At 37.7% G+C, this 27,017-nt stretch overlaps 1 protein-coding gene across 2 annotated transcripts; it reads right to left on the bottom strand.

The window, feature by feature from the left end:
* Nucleotides 1–35: 35 nt before the first annotated feature.
* LOC139716663 (calcium-transporting ATPase sarcoplasmic/endoplasmic reticulum type-like) lies at nucleotides 36–21,422 on the bottom strand. Of its 2 annotated transcripts, XM_071628191.1 has the most exons (12): nucleotides 21,213–21,381; nucleotides 19,633–19,733; nucleotides 17,002–17,185; nucleotides 16,219–16,370; nucleotides 15,546–15,639; nucleotides 15,010–15,136; nucleotides 14,303–14,505; nucleotides 13,709–13,794; nucleotides 12,262–12,395; nucleotides 11,683–11,800; nucleotides 9,529–9,649; nucleotides 36–1,511 (listed from the first exon to the last, which is right to left on the bottom strand). In XM_071628191.1, the coding sequence occupies exons 1-12, from the start codon at nucleotides 21,226–21,228 to the stop codon at nucleotides 1,483–1,485; spliced, it is 1,365 nt and encodes a 454-aa protein (XP_071484292.1). In that variant the 5' UTR covers nucleotides 21,229–21,381; the 3' UTR covers nucleotides 36–1,482. The 2 variants fall into 2 exon arrangements, with proteins under 2 accessions (XP_071484292.1, XP_071484291.1); XM_071628190.1 differs by lacking the exon at nucleotides 36–1,511 and having other exon boundaries at nucleotides 6,944–9,649; nucleotides 21,213–21,422.
* Between the last annotated feature and the right edge of the window lie 5,595 nt (nucleotides 21,423–27,017).

Raw genomic sequence — 27,017 nt, 5'->3', positions numbered from 1 at the left:
CTTGTTTTTTTGTCTTTTTTTTTTTTGGGGGGGGGGGGGGGTGTGAAGAAATACACTGCTGCATTTTGGACTGGACTTACATGTTTTCTTTACCTATTTAATAAATACCCTCCTCTTAACACTCTCTGTATATTGTTAGTGTGTGGGTTTCTATCATATCTAAATTCATACTGTTTGATAACCCATCTCTCCCTGGCCTGTCTTAGAGTTGTTGCATTATGATAATGAGTGGACAATAATACTTGAATACACCCTGAATAATGGTTTGTCTTTCGATAGCTGTAGACTTTCACATGTATAGCATAGTCATTCAGCATGTTTAGATAGCATCCCTTTATGAGCTGTCATGTGACTCTTGTCCTTGCTTACACTGCTCTCGGAAAAACACTTGCAGATAGTAGCAATCGAAACACCCAAGCATTTTACCAAGATCAAAAGCAAAAATTGAGGTCACAGCAGGGCATCTGCAGCAGAAATGATATAGTGATATGTATCGAGGCATCATTTGTAGCCTTTACATTAAATTTCTGCATTGCACACTGCACTTTAAGAATAAGAATACTAGATATCCATGTGTAGTCAAAAGAACTGTGTACAATATATTGCTCCGTCTTTTCCCATAGTGTGTGTCATCATTTCATAATTGGGAATTGGTCATTTTTCAAGATGACCAAATCTTGAATCTGCACACCTTTCATTTTTCAATATGAAAAAATCTTCAATCTGTACATCTCTAAATTTATCACCCTTCCTGTTTCTAATCTTTTGGGCCAAGAAAAAAAATATCACTACCTGGGAGAATGAAGTACGAGAAAACTCTTGATGGTAACTTTGATAATTACACTAGATATTGCTTACTGTTCTGAAAATTATCTACAAATGCATAACTTCAAAGAAGAGAAGATTTGGTTTGATACATGTCCATGCAGTGAAAACCATGTTCTAATGTTGGATTCCAATGAAATTGAAATATGCATTTATGAAATGTATTTCTTCACACAAAATTTTTCTTACTGTTTCATCATTAACAAATCTCTTATTCAGGGTTCGGAACATGGGAATATAGCCAAAAAGGGCCTGAAAGCTGTGCAAAAATATTCTACCCTGAAATGCACACACAAGCACAAACACACACACAAACAGCTACACACACACACACACACACACACACACACATACATACACACACACTCACCCATGCAAATACATGCACACGCACATACACACAAACATACACACCTACTTTATAAACCACATAATATCACTTCTATCTTGCAGCTATTACCATCCTGGTTTCTTCCCTTGTATGTGTCCATTAGTCACGGTCAACATTGTGTGTGTCTCTGTCAATCACTGTTGCACCATGGTCTCCTGGCTCATCTCCTGTTCAGTCTAGTTTCTCTTTATCCTCCTTACATCAATCTTTTCATCCCTGTGAGAAGCTGATGGGTAGCTCCAGGTGAGTAGGCTGCCCTCGTTCATTCATTTTCTCTTCTTGTATGCGTCGCTGCCTGATGCATGCCGAGGTCGTATATGAGATGGTGGATTTTGCAGATGAAGTGACCGAAATTGATAGAAGGGGTTTAATGATGAAGTAACAAGACACAGGTGGAAGAGATGGAGAGGATCCGATGAGTGGAATAGACATGAGAGAGAAAATTGAGAGGACATCGGTGAAACATAGGCAAAAAATAATAAAACAAAAATGCAGGATGTATCCAAACAGACAGAAGAGGAAAGAAACAGGAAATATTTAATGTAAGAAAAAGAATAGGAAAAAGGAATGAAAAAAAAAAAATAGCATTAAAGGATGCAGGAAGTTGGGAAGGGGAGATTTCAATTTTATCAGAAATAATTTTTAAAAAAATCAAGAATAAGCAGGGGAAAAAAGTAGAACGGCAAAGAAAACAACCAATACAAAGACACAGCAAAAACAACAACAACAAGTAAACAAGTGGAGTGAAAAAAAAATAAGAATGAGAAGGTGAAGGAGAGGATGACAATATGATTTTCAAATGTGAAAATGAATACAAATTGAGGAAGCAAAAGGGAAAAATAACAGAGACAAGTATTGGATGGAATATGAAAAAAAAAATATTTGAAAGACACATCATGAAATAGATGAACATAAGGTAAGGCATACATGGTAGATGATGGGATTTTTTTTTTTTTCACCAAGAAGTAGTAAATGAAAATAGGAGAGAGGGATGCATTAGACAAAGAGACAGATATAACATGATGACAGATAACATAGTGGAAGATATGATGTTTCAAGAGAGTAAAAGAAAAGCAGAAAATAAGAGGAAAAAAATGAAGATAAGACTGGTATCAGTTGTATTTGCAGTTTAGCTTGAGACTTGCACCAGCAAAGGCTGGAACATGTCAAGAACATGATGCATTATAACAATGTTGCTTTCTGTCAGGCATTTTTGTTTGATTTTCTCCCCTTTACTGAACATGGTGCACAGGAATCATTCATAGAAGTGATATGATGAAATGCAAAAAGTCCCTCTTTCTTTCCTGTGTCTTTCAGGCAAGCCATACTGACAACATACAATTATCACAACACACAATGAATGCCATGTTGAACTTTATTATCTATAAGCATGTTCCTTGGTTCCTTTGTAGAAAAAAAATAATAATGTTGGTAAAGTATCCATAGAATGTGTCAGCAAAATGTTGCATTTGCTACTTCTTGATGGAAAAATACAACAAAAGTGTAAGCTCTGCTAGCAGTGACCAAGATTTCTACCAAACTAATATACATGGGAGACGTGTACTCACCTAACTCTTTGCAATTACAACATATTGGGTTTTTCTTGCTTGTGTGTGTGTGTGTGTGTGTGTGTGTGTGTGTGATATAATTCAATTTAGTGAAATAATTTATAATGATACAAGACAAAAAGCAATCAATAATAGTAATAACAACTTTCAATTCAACTTTGTGAATATATCTTGAACATATCATTTGTGTATGTGTGTCTGTGTGTCTGTGTGCACACACATAATATAAAATCATATTTTATCAAAGCATTACATAAACTTTACCTCAATAGTCAATGCATAATGATGGATGAAAATCACTGGACATGCACTGACAGCTATATCTAACAGTCTACCCAAGCACAGAAATTAACTCTCATTTGGCATGAGTTAGAATGATAGATGAAAGTACATCAATAAATATCATGTGATTTTGGAGAAAAAAAAAGCTATTTGGTCATACTCACTGGACTAGAGAAAAAAACAAAGAAAAGAAAAGGTGACTGAATATCAAGAGATAATGAGGACTACGGCCATGGTAGCAGATAAATAGGCTAAGTAAAATAATGACAAAGATGGCAAAAGATCGAAGATCTGTACACATTTTAGAGCATGACCACAGCAGTTTCTACAAATTCAATTGAATACACATGTGATAGCAAAGGAAACCTTGAAAGGTAAAACAGCACACACAAATGACATGATAGGAGTTGTGTGTGTGTGTGTGTGTGTGTGTGTGTGTGTGTGTGCACGCGCGCGTATGTGTGTGTGTGTTTTTGTGTGCATATGCTATCATCCTTTCAGGGTTTTTTTTTTGTCATAATGAGTTGATTTGTATATCAAAAAAAAAAATTCCCATTTGGCTCAATTTGTTAAACTCAAAGTGACCGTAAATTTTCACTAGCATTATATGGAATCAGAAATGAAAATTATTGGAGATAAAAAAAAATGTTCATTGAAAGTTTCAGCAACACAAGAACATGTCATGAGAAGCTCTTTTCATGAATTTGTTGGCATATTTGATTTCTATTCCTCTTTCTTGCAAGGAGCATGTGGAGTAGCATGGCTTAAAAAGGAAATACTGAACTATGGGTGAACACTATATAAATTGCTAACATGGGAGTGGGCATGTGCAAAAAAAACAAAAAAAAAAAAACCCTTGTACTTTACATTTAACATTTTAGGCTGATGTTCTGCTGATCATCATTACTGATGTTGCAATGTCACAAGTTCAAAGCTGAAGAAAGCATACTTTTCACTTGCTGTCACACTTATTACAGTCCTCCTCCATTAAATTGAACTTTTTTCACTCCTGTGTTTACAACAGTTCAAAAGGCTTACTTCAATCACATTGATGTGATATAAAAGGTTGACAGTACACATACAATTTGTGTTTGAGAGCTGTTAATTATCCCACAGAGTATATTACTTCACTTTAGTATCTCATTAGTTCTCCCTTGAGCTGCTACCATGAACAACTGCAAATGAAAGTAAAATTTTGTAGAAATATAATTTCTCTTGCATGCTCAGAGTTAAGAAGAATGGCAAATGCAATGTGTTGAATGCAAATTTCACATGATGCCATTCAAAACAGCACTCAGAAATGACAAGATGCTTGGTAAAATCTATTCACACCACCAACAAAGCTAATAATAAATCACAATACACAAACACATCAACCCATGTACACATATGTGAACACCAAACACACACAACACACACACACATACACACACACACACACACACACAGACAAACCATGCGTAGTATCAACTATGTACATACAATATGCAGCATGCGGTGCAAAAGGTGTGGTGCACAATCTACAGTGCCTGAAGGTACAGCTCAACTTGGCACTGGAAATTTCAAGATAGCTACCACAGGTCTGGGTAATACATGTGAACAAAATAGAAACAACACCATGGCACATTAATATGAGCTATGAACAAATACTGCCAAGGAACCTATTCCAGGATCAGTTGAAACCATATCCCAGGACATAAGAGCAAGTCAGACTTCTAACACTTTGTCCAACTGTATTCAAGTTCATAGACTTTAATAAACATGAAATCCCTGTAGTTATCTCATCAAATTTATACACCTATATATGGTATTTCTCGGATTATCAACAAAGGTATGATTTATTATGATAATTATTTTTATCATTCTTTTCTTTTCTTTTTTTTTTTTGTAAGAGAGTGTGAACACTTGATCTCCTTAATATGGCAAATGAACGCATATTCTTCCCCACTGGAATGCCAAGCATGTAGACGTAAATATTCAGGCGTGTATTAGGTAACTGTGGAGTGTACAAGTGTAAAATTCTCCTGTCTTGCCATCTGAAATATCTGGAGATATCATAAATTCTCATGAACGTCACATAAAAACAGAAAATGACAATGGAAGGAGGGAATGGATGGGGGGAGGATGATTACAGAACAGAGGACTGACACGGGTACCCACCGAGGACAAACTGTTGTTGCAGCAAACAAGGGGGAGGGGAAAGGCTATGAATACAGTACAGGTTCTGGAGCTAACAAAAACCAAACAACAAATTGACAACACCTTTTTTTGGGGGTAGAACATACTTTCACTGATTTTTTTTTCCCATTTTATTACTCAAAACAATACAATAATAAACAGTGATTTGACAAATTCCCTACTCCATTTCATGCCTATAAAGTATCTTTTGATTTTTCCCTTCTGGCATGTGTACATTTGCAGTGTTACAGGGAACAAATTTTACACAGAAGCCTGAGATTTACTCAAGCATATAAACCTAGCTGTATCATAGGCAAATTGATAAAATTCTCTTCACCTTTACAACAAGAAAAATCAGCTATAACCATCATTTAAAAGACCAACAATGCACAGTTTTTGTTTCCGATATGATAATCCATAACTGAATTTGAATACAATTTCATTGTTATACAGTTTGGGTTAGCGAGAGTAAAACAAAGACACAAACAGCTGATTCCATTTTTCCTGTCAACGTAACTCTTTTACCTCCACTGCTGTGACTTTAGCAAACCCACCTACATGTTGCATAATAATGTATAACAAAGGAACAATGTTGCAGCATGATAACTGTTAAAAGGACAAAACCATACCAGGGCAGGGTGATGACTAATTTTAAATAAAACATCAAACTGATTGAATGACACAGAATGGAGTGTCAGTTGGATGATCTAGCTACCACCAAATGTTGTGCAACTGGTACATGAATAGAGTAAGTAAAATGAGTACATGATCTATATAAATGAATATAACATAGGACTTTTGTTTTGCCTCTAACTTTCAAGAAAGTTCGCAGGCCAAGATTTATGGAGGAAGAAATGACATTTAAGAAGAAGGAAAAAAAAAAGAAACTGTATCATGGCAACCATTGTAAAAATGTAGGATGTTCTGAGTCAGTTCATAGAAATTCCTATGTCATGTTCTAAGGTAAAGCTGAATTTATGCTATCTCTTTTCCTAGTGATTCCACATTGATGGATACTAACCATTCTTGTTGGGTTTTTGTTTGTTTTGGGATTTTTTTTCCATTTTCACACAAAACATAAGCAAAATAACATTCCATTTGACAAATAATATCCATTTTACTATTTTTTTTTCTCCTATATGTGAAGATTATTCTTCATATATTACTTTGTTTTTGTTATTTTCAGTGTTACACAGTCAATTAGCATCAACCAATATTGCATTTTCACAAATATCATTATAAATATGGTCTGCTCTAAGCATTAGCAAACTCCACAACACACAAGTTAATTTATGACAATCATGTGAAAATTAGCTTTACTGTACAATGCCCAATTTGCATCTACCACAACCTGAAAATAAAATGAGTTTGGTACTTGCACAACATAAAAAGTAGAATTAAGGTCAAGAGTGTAGAGGAGATATTCAGCACCCAGAATATTGTCAGCTTGACCCACCCACAGCTAATGCAAGAAAGAAAGCAATCTGTTGACAATTAACAAGGGGAATCCAGAAATTGCTCAGTTGCAGACCAGGATCTCAACTCTATAAACCTCTATACAGCACAAAAATGTGCCCCTCCTATATGCTTCAATCTTTTTTCAATGTTCTCTCTCTTCGTTTGTTTCTGTTTTCTATTGTTTCTTTTTCATTTTCTTTCATTTTCTTTTTTTCCCCCTTTTTTTTTTTTTTTTTTTTTTGGGGGGGGGGGGGGTAACTATACACTTTTTTTTTTCTTTTTAATGAACATCAAGTGTTTAACAAATCTAAGATCATATTCAGCATTTCAAATCCGTAAATAACGTGCAAAAGAGACAAAATTAAATATACAAAAATGATTACTTACATCTATGAACCAGACAGGTTACTGTAAAATGAGGTAACCTTCCAACTCATTACAGTAAAAGATTGACATCTGAATAGAAGTTAATTGTGTACAGTGCGCTACGTGTTATGTACAAACAGGCACTTCTAAAAATTGTGACAACTTGAATGTTTTTGAACCACTATAAAGACTTACAGAGCAAGTTTTGAACATGTCCATTCAAAGTTGACTTTAGCTGAGGTGAAGTTGGTACTTCTGACATAAAGCATGACTTCAGGAATCAGAAAACTGACTGCATCAGAGGTGTGTCAATTAAAAAATAATGTCTGATGCATAACATTAGATACTGGCTTTAGCTTATGATTCATTGGATGTAACTCTAAACAACTGAAAAGTGATATGTTTAGACAAAGCAAACAAGCAGATTGCCAAACAAAGGTATTGCCTTGTTAGTCTTCTGTTTGGAAGAAGCCCAAAGAACATTCAAATTGAGAAAGTGTGAGTAAGCTATGCTACATGGTGCAAAACAACAAATGTGATGGCAATATACCATTATAAATAAGAGAGGTAAGAAAAACATGTTAGATATCTCTTGCTGTTGTGCTTCTCCATCTCATTACCAGAAACATAAAGAGGTATTATGACACAGCTGCCATGAATTTAATGGAGCAGTTTCAAATCTATTCAACATCAATGTATTAATGCTCCAGGGATATTTGCTCGGGGCATAAACCATGTTTTGAAATAAAAATGAAAAATGTGCTTCCTGCATAGATTTCATCTTCAAATGTGGGATTTAGTCTCTCTATGAAAATACACTTAATCATGCAGAACTTCAGTATTTACACAAGATAATAGATTTTTTCATCTGTTTTTCTTTATCTAGGTATCTAGAGTCAATTCCATTCTTGATAGTAATGTCATTTGCCAGATAGACCAGCATCTACTTTATAAAAAGTATCTTCATTTTGTAAACAAGACAATCAGCAATTGTCAGAGATAATATTGCTGGGTCCAGACAACAGCAAGATCAGTCTTACTCTAGAAAACCTAAGCAGTTAAAAACATCAGGGGGAAAAGACCACACACGGATAGTACAAATACATATACAGGTGTATATATACATATATTAACACCACAAACAATTCCTATAAGACTTTTCACTTGTGTTAGTTCTCTTGGGATACAAGGAACACTCTCTTCATGAGACAAAACATATTCATATTACATTACAGTAGTCATGTGAAAGGATACTATGGACAGAAAACAGTCCCAGTCCTCCTGTGAGATCTTATGTATTTCCTCACTTTTTCCCCTTTTGGTCACAGAATCAATGCTGCCTGGATGAACACAACTCCATATTTCTTTGCGGATCAATTTCTTCATCAAACAACACTTCTATTCAGTGCTTCATATAGAGGAAATATTCACATAGCAAACTAGTCTTCAGTGGTGTATGTCCAAGCTATCTCTTACAATGCCAGGGCCAAACCCACTTGTGACCAGCTGGACCCCACAAGTTAATGCTTTTAATATCAACTGTAATACTAAAATAATGATAATAATAATAATAACGGGAAGAATGAGAGAAAAAAAAAATGAATAGACTGGGAATATGTCAATGTAATCTGCATCTTTTGAAGCAAATTGCAGCCATGCCCTCTATGAATAAGGAGCTGAAGGGCATCTGGCATAATCTATCACACATGCTGTTATTTCAGAATGCACATTGTTTAAAAAAAGCTCCCTTTCTATGCGAAAGATGCTAAGGTAATGCTGGTCACATGCAAAGTACCCTATAAAAACATTGGTGGTGCTCAAACGTATTGTTTTTAGTTTTGAACAATTTCAAGAGTGACAGAGAAAGTACTTCTGGTCATGCATGCATGCACCTTACAGAATATATTGCTCAGAAATAGCTTTGCTTTTGAGTCTATATGCCACAAGTTTATTCATTCTTGTTCTTCCTGTTTGAGCACAGATATTATTGCAAAGAATTTTGTGCCTATGTCAAATGCAACTCATAGAAAATATGTTTTCCTGGGCAGCTTTGATTCCGTGGCTTCATGTATCATAAAGAGTTTGCATGTAGGAAAACATGAACCTCTACCACCAGCTAAAGTGGGTGTTTGGAGAAAGCACTGGATACATGACATTAGCAGATGGCACAAATTGGATGTACAATGCAAAGTTTGATTGCTGACAGAAAAAAAAAAGATGGAGTCAAAAGAGTAGAGACAACTGTCTAAAGAAAATTACCAAAAAAGTACCAAAATTTAACTCATAAGACAAGATTGGGGATGAGTTAAAATTTGTTGCCAAAGAAAAGGGGGAAAAATTCTTCTCTGGAAAAAAAAAAAGAGGTGTGCTTGTTGGTGTGTTAGATGAAAAGGATCACAGCCAGATATGCCACTATACAACCAACAAGCACGAAGAGACTGTTATCTTTTTCTTGCTTACTCTCTGTGCCCATGCTCCTTGCCATGAACTTGAGTGTCTCATCTAGGAGTATCACAGGCAGAGAAATCTTGAACACAGCTATCCACTCAGCAAGGTTCAAAGGTGTAATCTGAAACACAGTCTGTTAAAACATAAACACATGGAAGAAACAGAGACTTAGACATACAATGTATTCATGTGGAGCTCAGCAAAGATAAGCATATACATACACCAGGGCACAACACTAACGCTTTTCTCTGGTGGCCCGTGTGGGCCAATAAAATCTTTGAAATTGAAATTTTGGTAGCCTGAAAAAGAAATGTGGTGGCCTAAAATAAAAGGAAATATCAAATTTCAACCAATTGGGCTACCAAAAGATAAGCTTTTTGGAAATTTGGTGTCCTAACATAAATTGTTAGTGGCCCCAGGCAAATAGGCCACTGCTAACATCGAGCCCTGCATATATACACACAGACAAAAAGGCAAACATATTGTATATAAGGATTTGTCAATTAGTAAATATCCAGTACTCGAGTAAATACAGACTAGAAATGTCGCTATGGCGACTGATGCCTCCGCCATAATGCATTATTCTCCCAATAGGCGTATAGTACAATGTCTTCACAATATGTGATCCATGACAGTTTCACATAACTGGCAAAATATTGAAATGGCAGGTTTGTCAGAAATGTCTTGAACTGAGGTTTGCTATAATTTTCTAAGAGTGTAGGTACACATATTTGGGGAATTGAGAATTTTTACTTGAATTCTGACGGACCTTTTTATAAGTTTATGCATTGAGTAATTTCATAGGTATGAAGAGAGAGTGTAATGAATGTACAAAATAGATTTTTTTTTTTTTTTTTTTTTTTTTTGGGGGGGGGGGAGCATTGAAACCTGGCCTTTGACCCTTAACCTTTGACCTTTGACCTTCTGGCTGGAAATTTCCCGGAGAATCTCCATTAGGTAATGCATGTATTAAGTTTTGAAACTAATAATGCAAACATTGCATATACTAATATATGAGGGAAATAGTAACATTTTGAGGAGTTGACCTTGACCTTTGACCCGACTATTGACCCACGACCCCTTAATTCCCTAGATAATCCCTGCCTGTCATTACATGCGTATGTACCAAGTTCCACGAGGATACATTGAACCATTTGCGAGAAAAGTGATATTGCAACTTTTTCACCTAACCTTTGACCTTTTACCTTATGACATGAAACTCTCTCTGGAGAATCTTTACACAGTAGTACATGTCCACACCAAGTTTCACAAAAATACCTTTGGGCATTGCATAGATATGGGGGAGACTGCAACATTTGTAGCATTTGACCTTGACCTTTTGACCTTTGACCTCTTGCCAATGTCACTAAAATCTACTCAACTAATTGTCCCATCATACATCATCCTTGGACCAAGTTTGGTGAAAGCTGCTTCATCCAGTTTTGAGTTATCACGTAAACAGATAAATTTTAGGATTTGACCTTGATCTTTGACCTTTGACCTCTGTCCGATTTCACTGATAAACTAATCAAGTAATTGTCCCATCATACATCATCCTCCAAAAAGTTTGGTGAAATTTGCTCCATCCAGTCTTGAGTTATCGCGTAAACGGATACAATTTCATGATTTGACCTTGACCTTTGACCTTTCGCTGATTTCACCCAAAATCTAATCAAATAATTGCCTAATCACACTTCATACTTAGACCAAGTTTGATAAAATTCCAGTAAATATTACTCAAGTTATCACGCAAACGAAATCGGACGGACGGACGTACAGATGTACGGACGTACGGACGGACAACCTGAAAAGATAATGCCTCCGGCACCACTTCGTGGCGGAGGCATAAAAATGAAACACAAACATGAAATTTATCATCACCACCGGTATGTTTTTTACAATAAGCACATGCACCCATTTGTTTAAATGACTTGCAATTAGCTGCTAAACTGACATCAATCATATACAAGTGGTGGATAAAAACATGATATTAATTTTGACTCCATCAAATTCATCATTATAAACAAATCATAGCATCACTGAATGCTTTTTACTCAACATTTGCCAAAGACACTGCACAGGATGAAACAGTAAACAGAATAATTCTTCCCTAACTTGCAATCTCCTCATTCCCCATCCATTAAAAATGTCCAAGCTGTTGCTTACCGAGAGGATGTCGACGTAGAGGATTACAAAGTGGAGGACCATGGAGAGAGCGATGGATCCAAGCAGCCACATGTTGGACCAGGGAGGCATGACCAGCAGTGACTGGTTCTCACTCAAGCTGAGAGCAGAGAATACAGGGGGCATTACAAGAAAGAATGTGATCACAAACACCATAAATATCAACCAAATCAGATTGTGTCACAAAATTTAGAAAAGGCAAATATCAATATCAAATGAGATGCTCCTAGGCACGACATGTACAATCATCAACATTTTATCATGTACATCAAGGCTGAGGCTGTATGCCCTATGCCTCCACCATCACTCACACTTCAGAGTCTACAAGTCAAAATGCACTTTTTATATGCAGTCCGTTCAGTTTATTTACCCCATGATTTAAAGTCTACGCCAGTTGCATATCATATGTGATTAGGTTTGTTTGGTTGTTGTTGTTGGTTTTTTGGTTTTTTTTTGCTTTTTGCTTTTTGGAGACGTAAAATAAGACTGAGACAACAGCAAGTAACATGCACAATTTTCTTCATTGACTGTCATAACTGTATTGCCTGGACTCCTGGGTACCTGTTGAGGGCATTGAGCATCTCAATGGTGACCAGCACAGAGAGGGCCATGGTCATGTGATGGGGGTCTTCAAACACCTCACAGTCCAGCTTCTTGAAGTACTTAGGCTCCAGAGGACACTGCATGTGGTGGGTCTGCAAAGACATGTGACATCAATGCAGCTTAAATTCTCTGAACATTATGCATGGTGGGCAAGGGAAGGGGAAATCCCATCTCCGATACTTTCTTACTGTTTCTTCTAATTTACATATACATGCTGTAAATACTATACATGTGTAGAAGCATATTTGCATGAAACGAGAATTGCATCTCTTCTCCTCTCAGGGCCTGTGATGCCTTTGATCTACAAATGCATACTTTGTTTGCATTTCTTCTGACTGTATAACAATGCTCTACCCTGAATTCCAACTTAAAAATTAAGCAATCTGTATTTATCCTCACATGTGGTTGCCCAATGCACTAAATGTGAGCTCATGCCAATACCTCTCCCATTAATAGCACTTACACAAAGTGAAGCCTTTCTAGACTATTCATTCAAAGCTACACCATAATGCCCAATGCTACCATGGACCACTATTAGTGTATAACACATGTGTACAGGATATACACAGAACTACAATGTACTGAATGATACTTGCTTCCCTTGAACATCAGACTGAAGGTTGACACATTGTAAAACAATTTTCCACTCTTTCACTATAGAAAGACTCATCAACAAATCTCAGAGCAAAACCTTACCTCACTTGGATTTTTTTTTAATGGAGACAAGCATACAATATATCATGGCAAAGATGAAGGATGGAGAGAAGTACAGCAACTTTACTGTAGGCAGACTTCTGGATCAACGTAAATGCTAGGAGTTCCTGCTTATTGTGTGGCCTATTGGGTACCACAGTGGACAGTATATACTATGATTACTGAGTGAAGGGACAGTGGTGGTATATGCACTTAGTTGATGTCTGCCATCTGCAAGTGCTTTTAAAGTTCTATTCCTACTCATCCTCAAGTAAACATGCCTATCTAACAGTAATATCCTAAAAAGTACCGAAGTGATGTTGTCATAGTATTTTGTTATACCTTGGGTTGGAACCAGGTGCAAGCATGGTTAGCAACAACAGTGTTCATAGACTGGGCTAGGTGGGGTTGTTTAGTTTCTATGATGATGAATGGCTATGACATCACTGTTTGGTACTCTTTAATCATAAAGACATAGTAAGAAGCTGTGCTGTATGAGTATCATATGTCATGTCTTGGGAAAACATCACCAGAACAAATTAGTAACTGTTTTCCTAGGTTTTGCTCAGTCTACTTACAGCTTTGTGTTTAACCCTTTCACAAGGCAAGGCAAGTTTTTGAGCTGAAATTACATACTACAAAGAGTAGCGCACTGCCCTGGACAAGACTGGACATATGCTCGAGTTCCCCCAAACCAGTCCCTCCTACTCACCAGCTGCCAGAATGAGAGATGGGGTCCATTCTCGTAGAACATAAACCACCAGGCTGATGCTCCAACAGTCGCTGCTCCAACATAGACTGTGGGGAAGAATTTTAACCATGTTGGATGAGTCTGAGGTACATTGTATAAGTAACATGTTCAAGTAACAAGGGAATCCCCCTGTGGTGAGTATGCATAAAATTAGAGAAAATTGGAGGATCACATTCATGCATCAAACCTTAATGATGTTTGCACCTTGATGGTCGTAAAAATGTGATCTAAGCATGTCACATGTGAGGCATATGGCTGGATGACAACAAAGAGAAGATATTTCTGTTGTTCATGGCACTGCATATCACATGCCAAAGAGAGAGGGAAAAAATACATTTCTCATTCAACATAGCACATAACATAACACACACAAGAAACTGTGTAGAAATTATGAAAAAGGTCACCTGAAACGGTAATCAGAGATAAAACAATTTCAATAAGTATACATGACAATATCAATCCTCACAAGTTAGAGAAAAAGTACAACTGCTCCACTGCAGTGAATAAAATACGAAACAAAAGTGTTGTTGCTAGAAGGAAAACTGGTGAGCTTACTTCCAATGGCCATGTAGCGAAAGAACAGCCAGCCACTGATAAGGGGCTCACGGGAGTTGCGAGGTGGCTTTTCCATGATATCAATGTCGGGTGGGTTGAAGCCAAGGGCAGTGGCAGGGAGGCCGTCAGTGACCAAGTTCACCCACAGCAGCTGGACAGGGATGAGAGCTTCAGGCATGCCCAGAGCAGCAGTCAAGAAAATACTGACCAAGAAGAATGAAAAATGATGAATACACAGAAAGTTGTACAGATCAAAACCACACACTAAGACAGCAAATCATGAACAAGAAATCTTTTGTACTAGTACAGCAATCTGCTAACCTCTAAACTTCTGTGTAGATACCATGGTCTATACAGAGCAAGCACAGGTAGGTTTTTCAAGTCTTGTAAGTTATGCCATGCCACCAAAAACTACTCTATTTTTCCAAAAAGGATGCCCATGGCACTGTGGCAGTCAGTGTTACCTGTCTATACATACAAAATCAGACAAAAATGATATTTCTTAACAAGGAATAAGACACTTTTTGCTATTCTGCCATGTTACCTGGATGGAAAAGTGCAGATGCCTACACAGGCAGTAGATTACTGTTGAAGAGAGAAATTAATACTAATAGCAAATCTTGTCATTCTCGCTTCAATGACTGGAAGATAATTAACATTATAGTGCAATATTGTTCCATCAAAGCATCATCAACAGAGTTTCTCACCTGACAACTTCTCCAATGTTGGATGAGATGAGGTATCTGATGAATTGCTTCATGTTGTTGTAGATGGCACGCCCTTCCTCTACCGCTGTGACAATGGTGGAGAAGTTATCATCAGCCAACACCATCTGTGCTATGCCGTCAAGGAAAGCTATCACCTTCAAACTGACTTATATTCCAGTCTTGCAATTTTGACTCTATATGTAGGATCTGTGCTACACAAGCCATAAAACCCCACCACACTGACAAACAAATGCACTTTAAAAAAAAATCAACAAAACCGTTGTAAGCACAAGTCAAAGCAGAACATAAATACAAAATGTAAAAAATACGGCACAATTTGGTAATTACATATTGGTAAGTACAATTATCTACTACTCTTGACAAAGCAAATATAGTTCTTTCAAGTATCTCCATCTCTTTCACTAACCTGATAAGTCTAAAATGAATTCAACAGTGTGACTATCAAGCATAGCCAGTGTAATTTCAGTTCAAATCATATTCTCAAAGATGTGACAGCAGTGTGTAGAAAAGGATATCAGAAGCACTCTTGGCTACAGCTGTTCCTGATCCCATGGCAATACCAATCTCAGCCTTCTTGAGGGCAGGGGCATCATTCACACCATCACCAGTCTAGGATCAAAAAGACATTTAGGATCCTGACATGTCAAAACATTCCAACTTTATGATGATAACTCAGAAGAAATGGTCATGACAACTTGTATTTATTGCTCCAGGCACTCAGAGTAAGAGAACAAAACACAGATTCATCAATGGGGAAAGTCTTCATGACAACCACGTGTGAAGCAGACAGTCCTTTTAGTCTCAGGCATATGGCTTTGAAAAAGGAGAGAACAAAGGGTAATAACTGGGGAATTAATTGTGAACATCATTGCTCCTACCAGCACATAGATTGCGGCATGCGATGGGAATAATGACAAATTTACAGAGAATGTTTATGCCTGTTGGCTAGTTTATATCTCTATCATTAAATGGGATTCTTTTCCAAAGCTCTACCCGCAACCTTGATTTTTCATGATTTCATTTCCTGAATAAAGTAAATTAAAAATGAAAAGCTCTGACAATTATCTAAATAATTTCATTGAGTTACATACTGCCTACAACAGAAAAACACATGCAATATTTCCCATCACTGATAAATGTACAGTTTACAACTGAATATTGCAAGAACAATGTCAGTAGAATCCTGACCATGGCAGAGATCTCGCCCTCGCTCTGCAGGTATTCGACAATCTTGCTCTTATGTGCAGGCTCCACACGAGAGAATAGTCTAGCACGTAGGCATGCCGCCTTCTGTTCAGCCGGACTCAGGTCATCCAACTCACGACCAGAATAGGACAGCCCTGGGGGAAATGAAGCACAGAAGACATCACCCATTACACTTCAGTATAGTTTGTATAAGTATGACTGAATAACGTGGGAGGCTTTGGATATACTTGCCTTCGAGATGATTAGTAGGATCAGTGAAGATCATCTTATCTGCAAGTGACAAATCATTACCTATGCCTTTAAACTGCATTATTCTTTAAAGGGGACAATTTTTGTAATGTCACGTCATGTAGTACATAGATAAATCAATAGTGGCATGTATAGGTTTGTGGAACCACTTACACAGTACATCTTTCTGGGGAAAGTCTTTGTCTTTTTCTGTCACAGATTTCTAATTCAGACAGCAAGGAGGACAATCTAAAATGTCTAATTGACTAAAAAGTACTCAGATTAGTAATCAGACCCTTTGCTGGTAACTCAACCACAGGAAGCACACACAGGCATTGACGACTTCAGCAACTGAGTTTTGCTAAATTGTACACAACTGCACACAACTTTGCTTAGAGCATGAACATGACATGATGTAACCTTTCAACATTGTTAGAAAGGCAAAGACTGACACTCTCTTATAGGATTTCCTTCAAAGGACAAAAATAACTGCTGTATTCTAATGCTGTCACTGCATCATGTACTTCTGTGACACACCTTCAGTAGACTCATCCTCCCCAAAGACTCCAATCTTCCTGCAGATGGCCTCAGCTGTTGCTTTGTTGTCACCAGTGATGACAATGATGCGGATTCCAGCATCACGGCACTCTTCAACAGAAGCACGGACCTCGGCACGGGGCGGGTCCAGCATGGCCACACAGCCAACAAATGTCATATTACTCTGTGAAGAAAGAGTTAACTTCACTTGATTTCACAAAGTTCAACAGCTTTCACACAACTGGACAAAAATATCAATAATAGTTTATCAAAATGCAGCAAAACAAACAAACAAACGAAGATAGCCGTAACAATTCTGCTTTCCACTTTGTCAAAATATTCTAGACAAGACTGACGTAACATGTACTGACTGCAATTTGTCTCACATTCATCTGTGGACAAATAATTCATGTGTGCAGGTACACTACTGTATAAGAGTGGACATTGGTTAAGATGTCGATTTCTCAAGCAGAGAGTTGTGAGTTTGAATGCATTTTTATCTTGAGTATCATTTTGAATAAAACATACAAAAATTATTGCAAAACTGTTTTTATTCAATATCATTCACAAACATATTAAAAGATAAAATAAACAAGGAAAAGTAGAAATTACGCGGTGCGTAATATATGTCCCCGCCGGAAGTAGCATTTTGTAGCAAATGTACAATACAGGTCAAAAATCAAGGTCAAAGGTCAAATAAGTCAAAGGTCAAAATTCTGCATAGAAGTTCTGAAGCCCTCACCTGGTGCCACCACATATATCAAACGGAATTGAAATCGGGTTAGAAATGGCGAAGGAGTAGCATTTTGTAGCAAAATATACAATGCAGGTAAAAAATCAAGGTCAAAGGTCAAATAAGTCAAAGGTCAAAATTCTGTGTAGAAGTTTTGAAGCCCTCACCTTATGCCATCACATAAAGCAAACGGAATCGAAATCGGGTTAGAAATGGCGAAGGAGTAGCATTTTGTAGCAAAATGTACAATACAGGTCAAAAATCAAGGTCAAAGGTCAAAGAAGTCAAAGGTCAAAATTCTATGTAGAAGTTTTGAAGCCCTCACCTAGTGCCATCACATAAAGCAAACGGAATCGAAATCGGGTTAGAAATGGCGAAGGAGTAGCATTTTGTAGCAAAATGTACAATACAGGTCAAAAATCAAGGTCAAAGGTCAAAGAAGTCAAAGGTCAAAATTCTGTGTAGAAGTTTTGAAGCCCTCACCTAGTGCCATCACATAAAGCAAACAGAATTGAAATCGGGTTAAAAATGGCGAAGGAGTAGCATTTTGTAGCAAAATGTACAATACAGGTCAAAAATCAAGGTCAAAGGTCAAAGAAGTCAAAGGTCAAAATTCTGTGTAGAAGTTTTGAAGCCCTCACCTAGTGCCATCATATAAAGCAAACGGAATCGAAATCGGGTTAGAAATGGCGAAGGAGTAGCATTTTGTAGCAAAATGTACAATATAGGTCAAAGGTCAAGGTCAAAGGTCACGACTGAAATTCTGTGTAGAAGTTTCAAAGCTCCCATGTAGTGCTATCATATAAAGCAAACAGAATCAAAATTGGCTCATAAATGACAGAGAAGTAGCAAATTGAAGATTTTGATCACACACGGACGCACACACGGACACACGGACGGACGGACGGACGGACGGACACACGGACACACACACGTACGGAGCCCGTTTCATAGTCCCCTGCTCGAACTCGTTCGGCGGGGACAAATATGACATAAAGCTTTAGGAGAATTATGCTTCTTACAGACAAAAAAAAATAACAATCAAATTACAGATGCATCAATCCTTGCTAAACAAAAAGGACTAAGCTCCACCTTAATTAACACATTGGGCACAGACAGTAATCCCATGCCAATCTCCTTAGTCCAAAGAACCGAATATATGGGGACTTACACAACCTTTCACACAACATTGTTCTCACAATACTTTAAATATGAAAACTGTATCATAGCCTCAATAGTGCTTGATGATGAAAACAATACTTAATGCTAAACAAGTCATTCACTCTGCAATGAAACAACAGCAATGAAATAATATCTAACGACAGTAGAATGAGTGTGGAAACCAACTTTAAGAATGGTATAACACACCATAAAAGAGTGTAATTTTCAATTGTTCATTTATTCAATTAACATTTCAGCTTTCCATAGTAAAAACCCATCACATGCCTGCTTCAGAAACGAGGAATTCACATGTTCAGCAGCCTCATCAAAAGACAACACTCTGACATGAATTTGTCATCATGAGCAGCAGAAGGGTTAACAACATCACAGCACCAAACTGGAATTTAGATAAAGACTTGATTAAGATTACAGTCATTCTTCTTTAAAGGCAAGCATTCAAATGACTGATTTCTTTGATCTTTTGTACAGCAGGGAGTCAGGTAAACCTTTTCAACTAAGGCCACAATGCTGAATGTCATTTATATTCTAAAGTTACTAACAAAAAAGATAGGAGTCACAAAATATCCCCATGTGACAATAGTGTTACTTCACATTCACATTGACATTGACTGCTTTTTATCAGGGCTTGTGGCTACAGAAATACATACAGGTAGAATACACTGGCAAACTTTTGAAATGTGTTACATTACAGGTGAAAGACAAATGTCATGACATACCTCATACTTCCAGAAGTTGGCAGCATTCTCCAGATCCATTGCTTCCTTCTTCTCAGGGTTGTCCACAGTGGCCAGACCAAGGCAACGCAAGGCATCACGACCTGCAAGTATCAAAATGATGAAGGCAGCAGTTAACTATACTGTGATGAAATCAAGCTGCATCAAGCCTACCAGTTTAGGGATAGGCATCCCTCTATTCACTCTACAACTCCCACTCTAACCATCATACAGTTTTGAGATGAATTACATGAAAGAGTAGTAGAAAACCTTCTTATTTCCAATCACAACTAGAAAGTGGCCATGCAAGTGTATCCCTGAATACAGAGGTCAAGAGCACCAGGACAAAAGAAAAAGAAAGTGAGACCAGCAGTGTATACAAGTCAGCAAGCTTAACATGACCTTTGACCCTATAAAGGATGGAGCACTGAGGGCAACAGCACCAAAAACAACAGGAGTCTAGATTTTACCATCATACACGTGAGTACAAATTTCAACGATATTTGTCACAAAATGCCATCTGTCTGGTGCACATTAGAAACACACCAAACTACAACCTCTGATTTCATGAAATAGAGACTCTCTCCCAGGCTTAGGTGATGGGTAGTATAGACTAATTCATACATAAGTTATTGGAAAGCATATGGAATACACTCTCAGAACAGCATAATATCAAGGAAGTTAAAGGGATCATACAGTTCTGGTTGAGACCTAATTTCAGGTTTCTAACATTTTTAGGTGAGATAATGAGAAATCTCATATGAAATATGAAAGAGCATGCAATTTTATGAGGAATTCAACGTTTATTTGATAAAAATTGGTTTTGAAATGGCTGAGATATCCAAGAAAGAACGATTCTAATAAAGTGTGGGACCCACACTTTGTAACGATCGCTTTGTTTTACTTTGTTTTTGGATGTTTCAGTTATTCCAAACCCGATTTTCATAAATAAACTTTGAATTCCTCTTAAAATGGTATGCTCTGTGCTATATCATAAGTTTTTTCTTGGTATCTTGCAAAAATTCAAAAGCCTATTTCTCATCTCAACCAAAACTGTACTATCCCTTTAAGACCCATAATGCCAGCCTCACTGTATTTTAGAAAAAAAAAATCAGATGTGCCCTCTCTAAGTAGCAACAAAGACACATAAACTTTGCTGTATACTGTTTTGTGTACTTATTCAAAACAGTGATGACCATTGTTTGATGTGGAAATTAATGAAACGGAAAACATACATTATGCTGAACATTGTATGCACAGGTGTGGTGCTGCATTTTCTTTTAAACTGCCACCTTTCTCAAAGGATCTTAAGACACAAGATTAATTCTTTCCCTGTGCAATCCAACAGTACAATGTACATGCAAGCAAAGCCCCCCATGGATCTCTGAATCAGATAACGTCATATTCTTGGTTCGAGTTGTCTTCCTTCAATTATCACAGCACTAAGACAACTCCAAAATCTGTTTACATTGATAGATATAGCAGCACATCATTCAAGTAACAAGGCAAGAATGCTTTATTGCAATCCTCACAACTTTCTTCACCTATGCCTGTCACAGTGCTACTATATCATTGATACCCACCTGTGCCGTAAGACATGATCCGCTCAATGATCTCAGCCTTGACTTTGGGCGTAAGAGGCACCTTTGTGCTCCCAACCCTCACATGGGTGCAGCGGTCTAGGATGCCCTCTGGAGCACCCTAGAAAAGGAAAAATACAAATATGAATCAGGCTACCTGCTCATGAACAACAATCAAGAGACAAAGAAAGTAATCTCCTGCAGCCATAAATGTTGAAGGAAAGACACAACTTTCATGAAGATGTAGATCAAAACACTGAATTAGCATTTCTACTCCGAAGGCGGATCCACATCAAATATATACTACACTACCAAATATTGTATATCTCATGGGGTTGGTTCTCTCTTATTGGGGCTGGGGGGGGGGGGGGGGGGGATTTGCTACATGAGTGCTATATGCGATTTCAACAACACAAAAAAATATTGACTCTGATCCAGAGTGAATGCAACATACATGCATACATTGTTTCACTGATTACTGTACTCCACGATTGGGAATCTAACCACTTGCAAAACTGTCAGGAAGTCCTGATTTGCAAAAATTAGACTCGCTATATAAGGCCTATACAGTATCTCCTTTTCTCTTTTGTTTTACCACAGCGACATAGTACCAAACATACTGACAACTGCATACTCTTCCACAATGCATGTCACACCTGAAGAACCTTTCAATATAATCCTGAGAAGGCATCATCAATACACTGAAAACAAGGAAAAGTAGAAATTACGCGGTGCGTAATATATGTCCCCGCCGGAAGTAGCATTTAGTAGCAAAATGTACAATATAGGTAAAAAGATGAAGGTCAATGGTCAAAGAAGTCAAAGGTCAAAATTCTATGTAGAAGTTTTGAAGCCCTCACCTAGTGCCATCACATAAAGCAAACGGAATCGAAATCAGGTTAGAAATGGCGAAGGAGTAGCATTTTGTAGCCAATGTACAATATAGGTAAAAAAATCAAGGTCAAAGGTCAAAGAAGTCAAAGGTCAAAATTCTGTGTAGAAGTTTTGAAGCCCTCACCTAGTGCCATCACTTAAAGCAAACGGAATTGAAATCGGGTTACAAATGGCAAAGGAGTAGCATTTTGTAGCAAAATGTACAATATAGGTCAAAAATCAAGGTCAAAGGTCAAAGAAGTCAAAGGTCAAAATTCTGTGTAGAAATTTTGAAGCCCTCACCTAGTGCCATCACATAAAGCAAACGGAATCAAAATCGGGTTAGAAATGGCGAAGGAGTAGCATTTTGTAGCCAATGTACAATATAGGTCAAAAATCAAGGTCAAAGGTCAAAGAAGTCAAAGGTCAAAATTCTGTGTAGAAGTTTTGAAGCCCTCACCTAGTGCCATCACTTAAAGCAAACGGAATTGAAATCGGGTTACAAATGGCAAAGGAGTAGCATTTTGTAGCAAAATGTACAATATAGGTCAAAAATCAAGGTCAAAGGTCAAAGAAGTCAAAGGTCAAAATTCTGTGTAGAAGTTTTGAAGCCCTCACCTGGTGCCATCATATAAAGCAAACGGAATCAAAATCGGGTTAGAAATGGCGAAGGAGTAGCATTTTGAAGCAAAATGTACAATATAGGTCAAAGGTCAAGGTCAAAGGTCACAATTGAAATTCTGTATAGAAGTTTCAAAGCTCCCATGTAGTGCTATCATATAAAGCAAACAGAATCAAAATCGGGTTAGAAATGGCGAAGGAGTAGCATTTTGAACATTTTGATCACACACGGACGGACACACGGACACACGGACACATGGACGGACACACACACGTACGGAGCCCGTTTCATAGTCCCCTGCTCGAACTCGTTCGGCGGGGACAAAAATATTGAAATCCAAATGAATACAAAGCTGTTACTGTGAGGATTCAAAATATGATTACGTCAAGAGTACAATCAACAGCAAATCTTCAATAATTTTCAATTGTTCATTTATTCAATTCACATTCTGCCTTTCCATAGTGATAACCCATCACACGCCTGCTTCAGAAACGAGGAATTCACATGTTCAGCAGCCTCATCAAAAGACAACACTCTGACATGAATTGGTCATCATGAGCAGCAAAAGGGTTAACAACATTAAAGCACCAAACTGGAATTTAGATAAAGACTTGATTAAGATTACAGTCATTCTTCTCTAAAGGCAAGCAATTGAATAACTGATATCTTTAACATTCAGTCAAATAAACCTTTTCTACAAAGGCCACAATGCTGAATGTAATTTATATTCTAAAGCTACCAGCAGAAATTATGGGAGTCACAAAATATTCCCATGTGACAATAGTGTTAATTAATCAATAGTGCCAGTCCATGCTATCCTTGAAAAATACTTTGTCAAAACTCAATAGAAGCACACAAATAATTGAAAAGGCAGAGACATCTAAGAACTAAACTGCATGTGTTACTATATGATAGGTTTCAGAGATGTAAAAGCGCTGATCTAACATCATATTTTCATTTGCAATAGTCCATTTACTCTTGATCAACATGAATGTGAAAACCAAAATTTCAACTTAAAAAAGTTTATAATCGTGATTATTACCTATATGAGGTATGGTAGTTTTGCGGGGCAATTGTAGGTGGTATTTTGATCGGCCGTCAAGGTCAGCGGTCAATATTAGTGGGTATCACCCTTCTTCCGGGTTTCGCCATTCACTTTACATGTACAGTATATACCAAAAGAAACTTTGCGTTAATCAACATTAACGTTTCATTAACGCAAGCGGTTTCACCTGAATCGTTAGTAACGCAAAGTAACGATCGGGAAAATTAACATTTGTAGTAACGATGAGTAACGATGAATAACGATCCCTCACGCAAATTAACGATGTTTCGTTAAAATTAACGATAGGTAACGCAAGAACTCACACGAGATTTTGGTTTTGTAACGAGACCTGGTGAAAGGACGACGTAGCCCCTGCCGAGTGTAGCGATTTAGCGGAGTCTTTTCGCGAATCGAATCACGATTTCGCGAATGGTTTATTTGCGACCGGCGTCACCAAAAACGCACGCCGGGCCACCAAAAAAAGCCGGATGTTTGCCTTCAGTTTTGAAAATGAACAGCGGTAACTAACTATCGGCTTCGTAAGCAGTCAGGCCTCGAATTAACCGACGGCCACCGACGGCCATGGCCGTCGGTGCCCCTCTCGTTGGCCGCAATGCCTTTTGTTTTTTGATCAAAGTTACGGCCAAAAAAAAAAATGTGCCCTTTTTCTTGGGGCCGTGGTGCCCTTTTAGAATGAAAGTTGTTATTTATGACGTATGATATGCCCTTTCTCAAAGTCTCTTTAATAAGCTTGAACAACTTTCCTGATCTCAAATATCATACCTTCAGTTCACTCGCGTCCCGATGTATCTGATTCAAACTCTGATATCGTTCCGAGATACGAGACGACGTGTACGTACATGTACGCCCGAACGGCTTTTACCGTCCCGACTGCCTCCGCAGCGCAGCGGCCGCGAGTATGTACTAGCTAGGCAGCGCATATTCAGATAGAGTAGAGTGAAAAAAGAGAAAAGAAAAGAGAAAAATCCCACGATGCCAAGGGTAAGGGTGCCAGACTGGGGAATGGGGAGGGGTGGTGTGTGGAGAGAGAGAGAGAGACCAATCAACAGAAGAAACCGCGCGTACTGGCGCATTCTTGGAGGTCATGTGAACTGTCTGTCACAGACTAATCATAGCAATCTACACGCGCACGCAAATTCCTTTGCCTTGTGGTTTTGCCAGCCAGCTGTCGGAATGTGCTTTGAAGTTTCATGGCAGCCTGGCCTGGCTGGCCTGAAAGGGTGTCGAGTTTCAATCAATACCTACTGTTGTTTTATTCCTGTTTTAAAAAATGTTGTTTCACCTGATAGAAACGCGGAGATCGGGAATGTGTTACAGCTGTAGGGAAGAGGTTTTTGTTGTGTGTTGCACTTTGTGTGTGTGTGTGTGTGTGTGTGTGTTTGTTTTTCTCGGTTTGTTTTTCTTCTTTCTTTTTTCATAAACACCAAACACGCCCTTTCCAATGTGGCCTTGGTGCCCCTCTGACTGACTTAAAGGACAAGTTCACCTTCACAGACATGTGGGTTGAGTGAATGCAGCAATATTAGTTGCACACATCAATGAGAGTTTGAGGAAAATCGGACAATCCGTTCAAAGGTTATGAATTTTTGAAGTATCTGCTCAGTCACGGCTGGATGAGAAGACCACTATAGCTTGTGATGTCATATGAGTACAACTATACAAAGAAAGTATAAAGAAAATTCAAGATATTCTCACTTTTCTCACATAATAGACTAACACTCGACTTCTCTCTTTCAGAAGTCAGGGGGAATAATATTACCCCTAACAGTAACATAAGTCAGTAACAAGTCGAAGAAATGTACACTTCATTCAAAAAGTCAACTTTTGTGAAATTCTCTTTTTATTTTCCTTATATCGTTGTACGCATATGACATCATACACTGTAGTAGTCTTCTCCTCCAGCAGTGATTGCACAGATATCTTAAAAATTCATAACTTTTGAACGGATTATCGGATTTTCACCAAACTTTCACTGATGTGTTCTACTAACATTGTTGCCTTCACTCAATCCACATGTATATATGAAGGTGAACTTGTCCTTTAAGTGCCCTGGCCTCTTGGAAAAAGTGCCCTTTTCTAAATGGCCTTGCCCCTCCAAAATCCTATTTCGAGGCCTGTAAAGCTGCTAGATTAAATGTCAGATGTTTGCTCTTAATTTTGGAAATGAATAACGGTAATATTCGACTCCGTATTATACAAAAATAAATGTCGGATGTTTGCTCATACTTTTGGAAATGAATAATGGTAAGATTCAGCTCCGTACGGTGCTGAAATTAATGCCAGATATTTGATTTTGCGTTCGGAAATGAATAGGGATAAAATACGGTTCCGGAAGATGCTGAAATAAATGTCGAATGTTTGCTTTGACGGTCGGATATAAATGATAATGAATTTCAACTCCGTATACGATGATAAAATAAATGCCGGAAGTTTACTTTTACGTTCGAAAGTAAATAATAATGATATTTAGCTCTGGAATATGCTAAAGTAAATGTCGAATTATCCCTTTGGCGTTCGGAAATGAATAACAATAATAATAAACTTCGTACAACGACGAGATAAATGTTGGATGTTTGCTTTTACTTTCGAAAGTGAATAGCAATAACATTCGGCTCCAGAAGATGCTGAAATAAATGTCAGATGATTGTTTTTACGTTCGGAAGTGAATAACAGTAATATTTTGCTCCATACGATGCTAAATAACTGTCGGATGTTTGCTTTTAAATTTCGAAATGAATAACAGTAACATTTAAATGCGTTTGATGGTGAAGTTAATGTTTGCTTTGACGTTCGGAAATGAATAACAATAGTATTCAACTCCGTCCGATGATAAATAAATGTCTGATGTTTACTTTTATGTTCGAAAGTAAATAGCAATAACAATCAGCTCCGGAAGATGCTAAAATAAATGTTGAATGTTTGCTTTGGCGTTCGGAAATGAATAACAATAGTATTCAACTCAGTACGATGATGAAATAATTGCTGGATCTTCGCTTTTACGTTCAAAAGTAAATGGCAATAACATTCAGCTCCGGAAGATACTAAAATATATGTCGAATGATCCCTTTGACGTTCGGAAATGAATAACAGTGATACTCAGCTCCGTACGACGATGAAATGCCGAATGCTCGCTTTTACGTTCGAAAGTAAATAGTGCTCAATAACATTCGGCTTCGGAAGATGCCAAAATAAATGTCAGATGATTGCTTGAACGTTCGGAAGTGACAAGCAGTAACATTCTGCTCCA

The sequence above is a fragment of the Diadema antillarum genome, unplaced genomic scaffold (assembly GCF_040938485.1).
Source record: "Diadema antillarum isolate AM-2024a unplaced genomic scaffold, OU_Dant_1.0 scf00000068, whole genome shotgun sequence".
Taxonomy (NCBI): domain Eukaryota; kingdom Metazoa; phylum Echinodermata; class Echinoidea; order Diadematoida; family Diadematidae; genus Diadema; species Diadema antillarum.
The sequence above is the reverse complement of the archived record's forward strand: the minus strand, read 5'-3'. Positions and strand labels throughout refer to the sequence as shown.